The sequence below is a fragment of the Theropithecus gelada genome, chromosome 13 (assembly GCF_003255815.1).
Source record: "Theropithecus gelada isolate Dixy chromosome 13, Tgel_1.0, whole genome shotgun sequence".
Taxonomy (NCBI): domain Eukaryota; kingdom Metazoa; phylum Chordata; class Mammalia; order Primates; family Cercopithecidae; genus Theropithecus; species Theropithecus gelada.
This window is the reverse complement of record NC_037681.1, coordinates 63239336-63252608: the sequence shown is the minus strand read 5'-3', so window position 1 is coordinate 63252608 and position 13273 is coordinate 63239336. Positions and strand designations below refer to the sequence as shown.

The 13273-nt window shown below is 54.0% G+C and overlaps 2 protein-coding genes across 5 annotated transcripts in view; one reads left to right on the top strand and one right to left on the bottom strand.

Annotated features, from left to right (window-relative positions):
• The first annotated feature begins 1629 nt into the window (after nt 1-1629).
• OXER1 (oxoeicosanoid receptor 1) lies at nt 1630-3404 on the top strand. The gene has a single exon (XM_025354756.1). The coding sequence runs from the start codon at nt 1706-1708 to the stop codon at nt 2975-2977; it is 1272 nt and encodes a 423-aa protein (XP_025210541.1). The 5' UTR covers nt 1630-1705; the 3' UTR covers nt 2978-3404.
• A 6160-nt stretch (nt 3405-9564) lies between these two features.
• The window catches only part of MTA3 (metastasis associated 1 family member 3), a 188817-nt gene continuing 185108 nt past the window's right edge, over nt 9565-13273 (bottom strand). For 2 of the 4 annotated variants that reach the window (XM_025354259.1, XM_025354257.1), the window contains exon 17: nt 9565-13153. In XM_025354259.1, the coding sequence (XP_025210044.1) occupies nt 13128-13153 (26 nt within the window). In that variant the 3' untranslated portion in view covers nt 9565-13127. The remainder of the gene's footprint in view (nt 13154-13273) is intronic. The other 2 variants (XM_025354258.1, XM_025354260.1) reach the window with 1 other exon arrangement.

Genomic DNA, 13273 nt, shown 5'->3' with positions numbered 1-13273 from the left:
GGACTCAAAGCTTCCTCTAGAAAAGAACACTTGAGCCCTGTCTCCCGCAGCCCCAGCCCAGTGGCTCACTGCCTTCCTACACTCCACTGGGAGCAGAGAAAGACCTGCCTTGGCTGAAAAGGCTACTGGCCCTGAGAGACATCGGGACCTTCACCCACCTCTTCACCCCTAAGGGCTTTCCTCTCCCGCAAGCAAAGAAAAAACACCATCAGCCTCCTCCAAACACAAATGGTCCAGGACAGGTGCGGGCAGAGGCTCCGCGCGGCTCGTTCCTGGCCTGTAGCAATGCACTGCTCCGTGCAGGACCTGAGAAGAGGACACAGAATGTTCCAGGAAGGCCCCAGGTCAGAACACAGGTAGCCATGAGGAGAACAGTTTACTCTCGTACACAGGGCAAGCCTAATCTAGAGAGAAAGTCAGGAAAATTAGATCTGTTTTTGTGAACACTTGCTCTGTCCCAAGGAATCCCCTGGAAGTTTTTACATAAATGATATCATTTTATCCTCACAACTCTCCAAGAAGGTGGTAGAGCCTGATTTTACAGATCAGGCTCAGAGAGGTTTGGAAGTAGGGCAACTCTGTTTCTAACCCAGGCCTGTTTGCATATGAAGCTTAGGCTGGGCCTCACCACCCTGCTTCTCCCAGGGATGTCTGTCCTCAGCCTCGACCAAATGGGAGCCCAGGACAGCCAAGAGAGGCCAGGGGCCACTGTGTCTAAGACACAGAGGCCAGGCTACACATGGCAGACTGCTGACCCCAGCCAGTTAGCAGTGATGGGGTCAGGCGCTGGAGCCTAGAACCACCGCCTCCCTTGGCCCTGCTGTCCCGGGTAATCAGGAGCCTGAAGCCCTCATCTCCACCCACAGGACCAGCCCGTGGGTTCATGAGAATACTTCACCATGGGACAGCTGGACTTGTACCTTGTATGGAGCTAGCGCCAGCCTCCCACTCCCCATTCCACAGTCAATGCTAATGGGGGCAGGGAGAGGGGTGGACAAGGAGCCATGGGGAGGCACAGAGAGGGGAAATCAAGATTGTTCTGTTTGCAGGAGATGCCCCCAGGTCCCCATGCCATGGCAGTAGAAATTGGCAGGGGCATCTCCTATGGGGCTTACTTCACCATGTACCCAGACTTGGAACCATCACAGACTTCGGAACCATCAGGAATCTGGGAGCAACTGAAAGCTGAACTGCAGTGGGCTTTCAGACACACAGCAGGCGGGCAGAGCACAAATAAGACTGGTTCCCTCCAGGCCACCGGCAGGGCGGTGGAGGTCTTCACTGACTCCCTGCCCACCTCTCCCAGGACAATGTCCTGTTGGCTCCACGGTCCCTGAAGCCAGAGCTGGTGGGGGCAGGGAGGCAGCCACCAGCCTCTATATGTAGTGGAGGAGGGGGCATTCAGGGAGGGCTGTATGATCCTGAGAGCCACAGAACACAGGGCTGCAAATACTCTCCCGCACCTCACCCGACTGGACTTTCCTCCCACTTCAGGGTGTCTCTGGGCTTCCATCTTGCCCCTGCTGAGCCCTGCTTCTTCCTCTACCAGCAGCACAACCCCCAGGCTGGGCTCAGAGACCTCGTGTGGTCACTCAGTGCCCCGAGGGGGAGGGAAGGAGGGAGGGCTGCAGGGTTCCCCTTGGCCTACAAACAGGAACACAGGGTGTTTCTCAGTGGCTGTGAGAATACTGATGAAACCCCCCGGATGTTGTGTCACCGTGGTGGCCGGCTGATAGTGTCAATCATCCCACTTTGTCCTGGCCACTCCTGCAGGGGTAGAAGACTCCAGAACCTTCTCTCAGGTCCTTGGCTCAAGCAGCCCATGGAACTTCATAACCTGAGTTCTCCTTCTCCCTCTCCCTCCTCCTCTGTCCTCCCTCCCTCCTTCCCTCCCTCACCCTCCTCCACTTCCTCTGCCTTTACCACTGTCAGGGGGTCCTCTGGAGGGCCCTGCCACCCCACCTCTTCCTCGCTGGTGTCTGCTTTCCTGGCACCGATCCTGGCCCTGGAGTTTGTCCTGGGCCTGGTGGGGAACAGCTTGGCCTTCTTCATCTTCTGTGTCCACACGCGGCCCTGGACCTCCAACACGGTGTTCCTGGTCAGCCTGGTGGCCGCTGACTTCCTCCTGATCAGCAACCTGCCCCTCCGCGTGGACTACTACCTCCTCCATGAGACCTGGCGCTTTGGGGCTCCTGCCTGCAAAATCAACCTTTTCATGCTGTCCACCAACCGCACGGCCAGCGTCGTCTTCCTCACAGCCATCGCGCTCAACCGTTACCTGAAGGTGGTGCAGCCCCACCACACACTGAGCCGTGCTTCCGTGGGGGCAGCTGCCCGGGTGGCCGGGGGACTCTGGGTGGGCATCCTGCTCCTTAATGGGCACCTGCTCCTGGGCACCTTCTCTGGCCCCTCCTGCCTCAGCTACAGGGTGGGCACGAAGCCCTCGGCCTCACTCCGCTGGCACCAGGCACTGTATCTGCTGGAGTTCTTCCTGCCACTGGCGCTCATCCTCTTCGCCATCGTGAGCATTGGGCTCACCGTCCGGAATCGTGGCCTGGGCGGGCAGGCAGGTCCGCAGAGGGCCATGCGCGTGCTGGCCGTGGTGGTGGCCGTCTACACCATCTGCTTCTTGCCCAGCATCATCTTTGGCATGGCTTCCATGGTGGCCTTCTGGCTGTCTGCCTGCCGCTCCCTGGACGTCTGCACACAGCTCTTCCACGGCTCCCTGGCCTTCACCTACCTCAACAGCGTCCTGGACCCTGTGCTCTACTGCTTCTCTAGCCCCAACTTCCTCCACCAGAGCCGGGCCTTGCTGGGCCTTACGAGGGGCCAGCAGGGCCCAGTGAGTGACGAGAGCTCCTACCAACCCTCCAGGCAGTGGCGCCACCGGGAGGCCTCTAGGAAGGCGGAGGCCATAGGGAAGCTGAAAGTGCAGGCCGAGGTCTCTCTGGAAAAGGAAGGCTCCTCCCAGTGCTGAGGGCCAGCTGCAGGACTGCAGTGCTGTGGGGGTAAGGGCTGCCGCACTCTGGCCTGGAGGGACAAGGCCAGCACACAGTGCCTCAAGAAACTGGACAAGGGATGGCAGCAGGCCAGGGTCCAGGCCAAAGCACTGGCAGGACTCAGGTGGGTGACAGGCAGAGAAACCAGCCTGGGCCTCTCAGTGTGTCCAGGATGGCGTTCCCAGAATGCAGGGGAGAGCAGGATGCCAGGTGGAGGAGACAGGCAGGGCGCTGTGGGTGTGCCAGCTCAGACAGGGGCCTGCGCAGCTGCAGGGGCCAGAGGCCAATCACTGTCACAGCAGAGTCGCCTTAGAAATTGGACAGCTGCATGTTCTGTGCTCTCCAGTTTGTCCCTTCCAATATGAATAAACTTCCCTTCTAAATATATTTATTTGCAAGACCAAATACATGTCTTTAATTCTAACCTGGGACTGTCAGTAGGCGTCAAAGTGAGTGCCCCAAGGCGAAGGGAAACTTGGGAGAGAGTGGGGAAGCCATCCCGCAGCCCCGTCCCAGGGGGCTCTGTCCTTCCCAGAACTTCTGGGACGCCCTGGCATGCCCTGAAAAGCAGAACTGCTTTCCTGGGTGAGGGCCTCAGGCCACCAGGGCTCCAGGCCCTCAGGTACAGTTTGATGCTGAGGACCTAACATCCCTCCCCAGTTCCCTTAATCCACTTAGCCCAACCCTCTCATATCATGGACAGGATGCACCCCAGCTACTAAAGTCATCAGGAATAGAAGTGAAAGCCCCGGAGTGTTGCCCACAGACCAGGAGGGTGGTGTCAAGGGTCCGTGTGGATGCTGGGGAGGGAGCCAGAGAAAAAGTATCAGGCAGAGGGAGGCGGGCCTGGGAAGGATGGGCAGGTGAGTACCGGACCCCACCTCTACCGTGTATCTCCAGCCCACTCCCCTGTTCTGAAAATCTACCTGCTGCACTCAGAAACCTACCGAGGTACTGGGGTGCCACCTGGGCCCCCTCCAGGGTTGCTCTTCTGTCTCTCGGCTCCCCATGGGGCCCCTCTTGCCCCCTCAACTCCTACTGCTCCCTTTTACTCCCTGGAGCCACGCCTAGGGGCTTCTCCACGCCCTCCGTGAGCCGCCTCAGCCTGAGTCAGGTCTTTTAGGAAAGGCCCGCACACTCCTGGAGGGGTGGGGACTGAGCGGTTCCTTCGGGCAGATCCCCACCTGGGGTGCCAACACTTGCTGCCAGCTCAACACCAGGCACCTTTCCTCTGGTACCATCTCTGCCTCCGAATGTGCCCACCTGGGCTCAGGGCAGCTCCACGGGCCATTTCCTCAATCTCCTCTTCCCTGGACCCTTCTCCTACCAACTCCTCCCTCAAGTCCTCCCACCTCCCCCAGCACCTGCACTCACTTCTTCATGACCTGATGGAAGGGAAATGGGCAGATACTCCCATGGTTCACAGGCATGTCTGTAGTCCTGTCTTTTCCCATCAAGGGAGGGAGCAGAGGCCGCCCTTGAGGAGTTCCTGGGTAGATGCTGGTCACAGGGTTCAGGCCCGCACTCCTAACCTGCCCTGGATTCTCCTTGCCCCCCATCTTGACCCTGAGGACTGCTCCTCTGCTGATGTTGGGGCACGCCACCCTTCCCCGCCTCTCCATCCTTTGCAAGGCCTTCTGTAAAGGGGACTGGGTGCTCCCTCATGAAGCAGGCTTCAGGCTGCCCCCATATGGAGGTAGGACTGACTCCCTGGTCCTAACCATGGCCGCAGCCCACCGTACCCTTCTCTGGACTTAGTTCTCCATCTGTGAATAGGAATAGTGATCCTGGCCCTTGCCCAGCTCCAGGGGCTGGGGATGGGAGTAACTATATGCCCAGAGCACTTGGTGAGGAAGGCAGTTATGTGGAGCAGGGAGGGCAGAAGGAAGAGGAGTGGGAAGAGAAAGAAAACTGTGTTTAAGTGCAGGGTTTCCTAGAGATGTAGTAGTACCCGTGGTGGTATAACGGGAGCTGGGGACAGGCTGAGACCCCATTTCCTACATTTGGGTTCTAAATGGCATTTTGGTCTCAGGGACAGGCTGCACTATCCAGTGTGAATTTTGGGCAGCGTCTTCCACCTTTTTTTCTGTTCTTTCTCCTAACATAAACTGCCACGCTAAGAGAGGATCAGATGGCATGCATTACATTCCTCCAGGGACTCCTGAGCAGGGGGGCAAGCAGGCAGGGCTGGGTGACGGGCAAGCAGGCAGGGCTGGGTCACAGGCCAGCAGTCACTAACTTGCCAGTGTTTACTGGGCACCTGCCATGGGCCAGACACTAAGCTACAAAAGCAGACAATTGTACTCTCACCTTGAGCCTCCCAGGCTAAGCCGGGGAGAGACGGACCTGCAAATGGAACCAGTGCAATGCAACCCAGGGAAGGTCAGGGTCTTTTAGGTGGTGATGCACCCTGAGAGCAGAGGCTTGAAGAGCTGACTCTGCCTGGGCTGTCAGGTAAGTGATGCACATAAGCTGGATCTTAGAGGATGAGGAAGGAGAGAAGAGAAAGGCATCCCTGGTACTGGAAAAGCATGGCCAGGGCATGCAGCTGTGAGAAGACTCAGTGTGCAGGGGCGTGGGGAGGAGATCACTGAGGCAAGAGAGGAGGAGGCCTACCACAGAGCTAGAGGACAGGCAGGAAAGGGAGAGGACCAGACCCAGAAGGGCCCTGGTGCCAAGCCCGGGAGTCTGGGTTGATCCTGCAGACAGTATGGCAGGAGAGGGGTGTTAAGTGGAAGATGATGATTGGTTTGCATTTTCTTCAGTTACTCTTGGCAATAACATGAGAGTAGGGGACGTGGGAGATGACCTATGTAGGAAATGTCTGTATTCCAAGCAAAGGCCTGAAGAAAAGCAGCAGCAGAGACCACAGAGGGTCCAGATGGGGAGGCTGTGTGGGTGACACACTGAGAATGCAGGTGGTGGAGCAGGTTTGGAGGTAAAACAAGTTGTAGGGGCTTGGAAGACACCCAGGCAAACATGTACAGTAGCACCCTTCGGACTGGAGATAGGAGCAAGGATCTTTCACTCACCAGGGCTCTGGGAAAGAATGTGGTCATCTGTTGAGAATGAAGAGAATCAAGAACCATCCTTTAAAAAATCCCTGCAAGTAAGGGAAGCATGTAGGAAAACCCAGTGAAATGCTCAGAAAACAAACAAACACACAAAAAACCTTTAAGCAGGAAAAAAAACAGGACTGCAGAAGAAAAGAAGTCAAGGCAATCTTCACCCAAGTAAAGAGACTGCCCACTAAAAAGAACAGAATCAAGCCATCTTTTATGAAGGTAAAAGCCAAACATAAAATACCCAGACAGTCTGCAAAGTGCCTCCTGCAAGAACAGAGCATCATGCAGGAACAGAGCATTTTCAAAAGTGTTTCCTAATTACATATTAAAGAGAGTTGATCTGAAAACCAGTGTCCATGTCTGATACTGTCTGGTCAATTAACACTGGATGGACAACCTGGATTAACAATGCACTGTCTGGGTCTGTTTTTTAAAAGCTTTTCAAAAAGTGATAGGTTGTCATTGTATGAAATTTAATCATATGCAAAACATGTTCTCTATCATTTATGGATTCATACATATGCATTAATGGTATAAAATCATGTATGGGATGATAAACACTAAATTTTTTTTTTTTTTTTTTTTTGAGACGGAGTCTCGCTCTGTCGCCCAGGCTGGAGTACAGTGGCCGGATCTCAGCTCACTGCAAGCTCCGCCTCCCGGGTTTATGCCATTCTCCTGCCTCAGCCTCCCGAGTAGCTGGGACTACAGGCGCCCGCCACCTCGCCCAGCTAGTTTTTTGTATTTTTTTTTTTTTAGTAGAGACGGGGTTTCACCGTGTTAGCCAGGATGGTCTCGATCTCCTTACCTCGTGATCCGCCCGTCTCGGCCTCCCAAAGTGCTGGGATTACAGGCTTGAGCCACCGCGCCCGGCCGATAAACACTAAATTAAAGAGAGTACTTACTTCTGAGATGGAGGAAAATGGGAAGGGGCACACAGGTGACTTACTACTAGATCTGAAATTATCTTTGTAAAAAAAAAATCTGAAAAACGACGATGAGTGACATCTGCATGTTACTTAGCATTGCTTTGGGTAGAGAATAAAGGGATCAGTGTTAACGAAGGAAGAAAATTCATATGGCTACAACAGTTTCAAATGCTCAAGAAAGCTCAAAGAGGATGACTTAAGAATAGCACTGGATTTAACAATTAGAAGGTCGTTAAATATGACTTTATTGAGAGCAATTTCAGTGAGTGGATGGGGGTGGGGGCAGAATGGAAGCCATAAAGTGCTATAATGGGTTGAGGAATTAATGAGATTTGAAGTAATGGAGACAACTCTTCCCCTTTCAACAAATGTGCCAGTAAAAGGAGAGAAGATAATAGCTTTAGATGAAACTAAGCAGAGGACAGATGTTTTGGTGGTTTGACTGTTCTGTTATTTGGTGGATTGGATGAAGAGATTTTAAATACAGGAGGAGAAGGGAGAAAAGAAAAATATTGGGGAGGAGGGGAATGATGTTGGGGACTGGTATGTACCAGGCCTTCTTCTAAGCATTTTATACTTACTAATTTTTTTAGTCCTGATGAAGGAGATTGCATTATTATCCAATTTTACAGATGGAAACACTGAGGCACAAAGAGGTTGAATAATTTGCCCAAGGTCATCCAGCTAGTAAGTGGCAGTCTGGCCTGAGTCAGGACACTATTGCAAGGCCCTAAGGGGGCGGAAGGATGAATCCAGCTCATGGGTGGCAGGAGGGTCTGTCCCCAGAAGATAGAAGGCTGCCTCCTTGAGCTGGAGCAATGGCACTATTTCAGTAGGTCTTGGGACAGAGGGAATAAAGCTGAAGGGATTCTTAGAAGCTGTAGCTCTCAGGGGATAAGAGCTTAAAAAGTGGCAAAGGATTGGAAGAGTTGGTTCTGGAAAGAAGAAAACAAGCTCCCAAAGAACATAGAAAAGGGTCACTAAGCAAGTGGATCAAAGGGGCCTGGTGAGTTGAGCACCCTGATGAGTTAAGCTGTGAGGTCGTGAATAGGTGGTGTGGTTCCTCCAGCAACCTCTACACCCAGGAGCAGAATCAGAAGAAACCAAGGGTAAAACTTATCCAAGGAGGGGCAGAAGAAACCTCCTAGGAAGGCTGATGGTAAAAACCCAGTCCTGGTATGGAGCTTAAGGTCAGCCCCCTTGGGAGGTATGGCATGCAACACTCCAAGCTACAGAGGAGCTTCCAGAAAAAGGGAGGTGATATTTGATTTTGCATTAAAAGCCTTAATTAAACAACCAACCAAACAAACAAACACTAAGAAGGCCAGGCGCAGTGGCTCATGCCTGTAATCCCAGCACTTTGGGAGGCCAAGGAGGGCAAATCACCTGAGGTCAGGAGTTCGAGACCAGCCTGGCCAACATGGTGAAACCCCCATCTCCACTAAAAATACAAAAATTAGCCGGGCATGGTGGCGTGCGCCTATAGCCCCAGTTACTTGGGAGGCTGAGACACGAGAATCGCTTAAACCCAGAAGGTGGAGGAGGTTGCAGTGAGTTGAGATCACACCACTGCACTCCAGTCTGGGAGACAGAGCAAGACCATGTCTGAAAAAAAGAAAAAGAAAAAGAAAAAAATAAGCGCCGGGCGCGGTGGCTCAAGCCTGTAATCCCAGCACTTTGGGAGGCCGAGACGGGCGGATCACCAGGTCAGGAGATCGAGACCATCCTGGCTAACACAGTGAAACCCCGTTTCTACTAAGAAATACAAAAAACTAGCCGGGCGAGGTGGCAGGCGCCTGTAGTCCCAGCTACTCGGGAGGCTGAGGCCGGAGAATGGCGTGAACCCGGGAGGCGGAGCTTGCAGTGAGCTGAGATCCGGCCACTGCACTCCAGCCTGGGCTACAGAGCGAGACTCCGTCTCAAAAAAAAAAAAAAATAAGCTTAGTGTCTCCTTTTAAGAAAATACTTCAGAAAGCCCAGTAAACAAGAGACACAAATATATGTACTTCACAAACACAGGCTGGAGGGGTCCCAAGGGAGCCAAGCTTCACCCCCTCACCCCCATAATGACCTTGGCACAGCAGCTGAGACAGTCTACACAGCCAGCCAGCCAAAGAGCAAACCCTCTGCTGGGGCACAGTAGCCTTCCTCAGCGCACCACCCGAACACCCCAGCACCCAGCCGCACAACCCAGCACTGGCCACAGCAGGGCACGAGTCACACTGCAGGGTAGTTCACAAGAAAAAGGCTGCCTATTGCACCTCATACCTCCAGGCCTGGGGGCACAGGATCAAAGGCCTTCTACTGGGATGACCTGGCCTCGTGAAACTTCCATGTCCCTAGGATGTGGCTTATGAGACAGCAGAAGAAGATGCAGACCCTGGGGAAAGGCATCTGAGAGTCTCAGTGCAGCCGGGGCACAGCAGACCAACTGGCCTGGCCTGTTACCTCCCGGGGGCCCTGGGAGCTCAAGGTTCTGAAACAAGGACCACCTGATGCTGGGCCTAGGGGTACACACACACAGTCTTACACCTGAGTCACCATCCTAGTAAAGAACAGCGTAAAACCAGGCAAAATTTCCAGGAATTTATTGGAAACACAATACAAATTAGTTAGTAGATGGCATCTTCTTACAGACAGACAGTCCACACTGCGGTATCATGCTCAGAACGAATTATCCTGGGGAAACACTCATGAGCATGGGTGTGTGCTCTGGGTTAGCTTCCGTGGCAGGGAAAATCAGAGACATGGTGCAGAGGAACAGGAGGGGTGGACAGAAAACTGGGACATGGCCTTCCTGGGGGGAATGGTGAGGAGGGGCTGCTAACTGGGTAAATTCCCCCAAAGGAAAACAGGGACAACAGTAAAGAATAAAGGCTTCCGCCTCCCTCCCCAAAACCGTTTCCTCCATGGCAGAGTAAAACAGAATCTCCAAACACCCACGGGGCAGCTCCTCCGCCTCCCCTCGCCAGGGACTTAGGACAGCAGTGGGGCATGAACACCAGGCTCAGACATGACACCGAGTGCACCGAGGCCACGCACAGCCCCACCTGCTTGCCCTCAGCCCGCTGTTCTGCTCTGCTCTGAGTGGCAGGGGACTGACCTGGTGGGTTGCCTGTCCCAGGCTCCCAGGGCAGCTGCTTCCAACTGGGCTTCACTATTGTGAGGCACTTACAGGATTCTGGAGGCCAAGAGGAGGGGAGAGGCCGGGGCCCCCTCTCTCTGCCTGGGGAAATGTTTCTGACAAGAACCATGGCTTCTCAAGGCTCCAGCTCCCACCAGACAGGTCCGCGGTATGGCAGGTCCCCCAGTGGCCTTGGCCCCAGGCTCTGGTGACGCGTCCTCCCATGGTGCCCAGCCAGTTTCAGGATGGGGGCAGCTTGCTGTTGCTGTTCCCACCTCTGGGTTGCCCCTCACTCCCCTGTTTTGCCTCTCAGCTTTTCTTGTTTTGTGTTAAACAAATCTCTGGATGAAAACCACCATTTGAAATCCATTTTCCTGGGTGGGCCCTGAGCGATGGAAACTGAGCTGTGCACAAGGGGAATTGTGAAGGACAGGCTGAAACCTTCCGACAACACCCTCCAGCCGGCCCTCCTCTCTTGTGCACCTTTAAGAAGTGAAGGGTGGGCAGGCGATGACTGAGCCAGAGGGGGAGATGCCCTGCAGAGCCTGTGTCCTCACCCCAGGGGCATGTCTGCTGGGGGCTGAGCAGACAGTCTCTGCACGTCCACCCATGTGCTCACTGAACCACAGTGACATGCCACTGACACACAGCAGCGACACCGTGGCCCCAGAAAGGGACGGGGTGGTTGGGAAACCCTCTCAGCACCAAATGCTTCCCACAGCAAAGGCACGGACTAGAGGTGCCTTAGCATCCTTCCTCCACTGCCTGGGGGAGTCTGTCAGAACCAGGGGGCAGTTTCCAGAGACAAAGGGGGAGCTTGAATCTCAGTCAATATAACCCTCCTAGGATGATGGGACTGCAGAACCATGAACTTTACTTACAAGAGGAAGGAAAAGCCTGCTTGGCACATGTAGCTCGAACAAGCTGTGCTTTTCCCAAAGCCAAATTTCAACTGGGTAGACAGGAGGGGCCTCCCTTCTCCTGCTTCAGACCTGGCCTGACTCCTGTCTCCAAATCTCTTGGGCCTGGGTGAGAGGGCCTCTCCCAAAAGGCAGAGAAAATGAAGCTGGCAGCTGAGTCATGGGTAGTTAATTGTTTCCAGAATCTGCAGTCATCACTTAACAGGGGTTCAGAAAGAAAGTGAAAGGGTGAGGGAAGCATTTCCCTTTCTGAGTCCAAGTACAACAATAAATCCAGAGCAGGGCACAGACAGACAACTTTCCTGTGTCTTTTTCTTTAGGGAAGAAACATCCCACATGGTGCGGCACTTGGAGAGCAAAGACCTCCTCCCAGGTCTCTGGTGAAGGGACCCGTCAGTGGGAACCCTGAGAACACCTGCCTGCCACCTCCACCTATCTCACCAAACGCTTCTGACACAGGCCCCACCCTCGGGGCCCCAAGCCAAGACCCAGTACAGCTCCAAGAGTGGGTGGTGGTAGAAACATCCCATGATCGCCCTTGCAGAAGCCTGAGATGAGAACCAACTCCTCCTCAGAAAAGCAGCTGAGATGTCTGCAAAACCGCCCTCCACCTCACACACCACGCTCTCTCTGCCAAGCGGAGCCCAGCCTCCGAGGACACAGACATCTAGAGCATCATTACCCTTACTGTGTTACCTCGTTCTTCCCAGGGGGTCAATTCAATTGTAGCCACTCTGTCTTGCAACAAGTTGGCTATCTGGGCCTCTCATACCTGCTATCCAGCTGTCTCCCAGTCACCCCATAGATGGCTGGGAGGTCAGACTCCAGTTGTCTTTCATGGGACTGTGACCCTGTGCCCCATGGCCTATGCCTACAAACAGAGGGCAGGGGAGTTGCCAGCCTCACATCTGCCCAGGGAGTTCATCGGGCACTGAGCTGTTCCTATCCTTGCAGTTGCCAGCACAGAGCAGCTGAGTGGCCAACTGTGATGCCACCAAGGGCTGGTACCGAGGGCAGGTGGGAAACGCCAAGAGCCCAAGCCAGAGGAACAGACAGGTCCCTGGGGCCTAGGTCACATGTGCTCACAGGATGTTGGGCTAGAGGGGTGGGGTCATGGGGTTGGCCATACAGACTCATACCCACAAACACAGTTCTCTCACTCCACGCCCCTGGGCCAAACAGAGTCTGTCTGCTTAAAATGAAACTAGGTCATTTGTGGCCTGCTGAAGGACCCACCTGGCAGCAGTTCTTCATCAGCTGGTGTGGCTGCAAGGGAACAGGGCAGTAAGCAAACGGCTCGTCACAGTGATACACATGCTTGGCACTTTTAACACCTGCTCTTGCTGGAGCTGTCTGGGACCAAGCAGAGCTGGGCAGAACACCAGCTTCTCTCCAACTACAAAACACAGATGATGAGTTTACAGGCTTATCTTTTGTCAGAACCTCAGGCAACTCTGTTCCTTGGACGAGTAGGAGGGAGGGTCACATATAGGAATGCCGGGGGCAAACAGCAGATTCCCCCATTTCAAAAAAAAAAAAAAGTATGAAGCCTATGGAGAAAAAGCTGAGTGACGGTAACGGCAAGGACAGGGAAATACCATGAACCTCATAAACACTGGCACATTTCTTAAGAAAAATCCACTCAGAAAGATGCCATGGCCCTCCTGTACATATTTAGTAACTATACAGCATAAGACCGAGCTGAGCGGACACATGCAGGGTGACAGCAGCTCTGAGCTCGCAGCAGCCCCACTGCCAAGTGACCGCTGTTGCTGGGAGGGGCGCAGGGTGCTGCAGAAGGGAGGAGGTGGAGGGGTTCCCTCAGCCCCTCACTTCTCAGCAGGTCTCACTCTGTAACAGCGAGGTCTCTGACAAGAAAGCGAAGTGCTGCTGATCCACACGTGGAGACACAGGATTTGGAACGTGCACTCCCACAGTTCCTTCCCCGCCCCATTGCGTCTCCATGGATGCACGCAGAGGTCTCCCACTGAAATGTACTGGGAGTGGGGCTGCCTCCTTCCCAGGCACGACTGTGAACATCAGCAGGACAGTGCAGCAAGTCTTGGATTGTAGAATGAATCAGGGAAAGCTCAGTCTGACACACAGCACGTGAGTTCTAGAAAAGGGAAGAAACAGGGTGAAGGTTAAACAAGTCCTGATGGTGGAGGCAAGATGAAAGGGAGGATGGACTCAGCCCTCCCAACATCACAACCTTCAGGGAAAGGAGGTTTAGCAG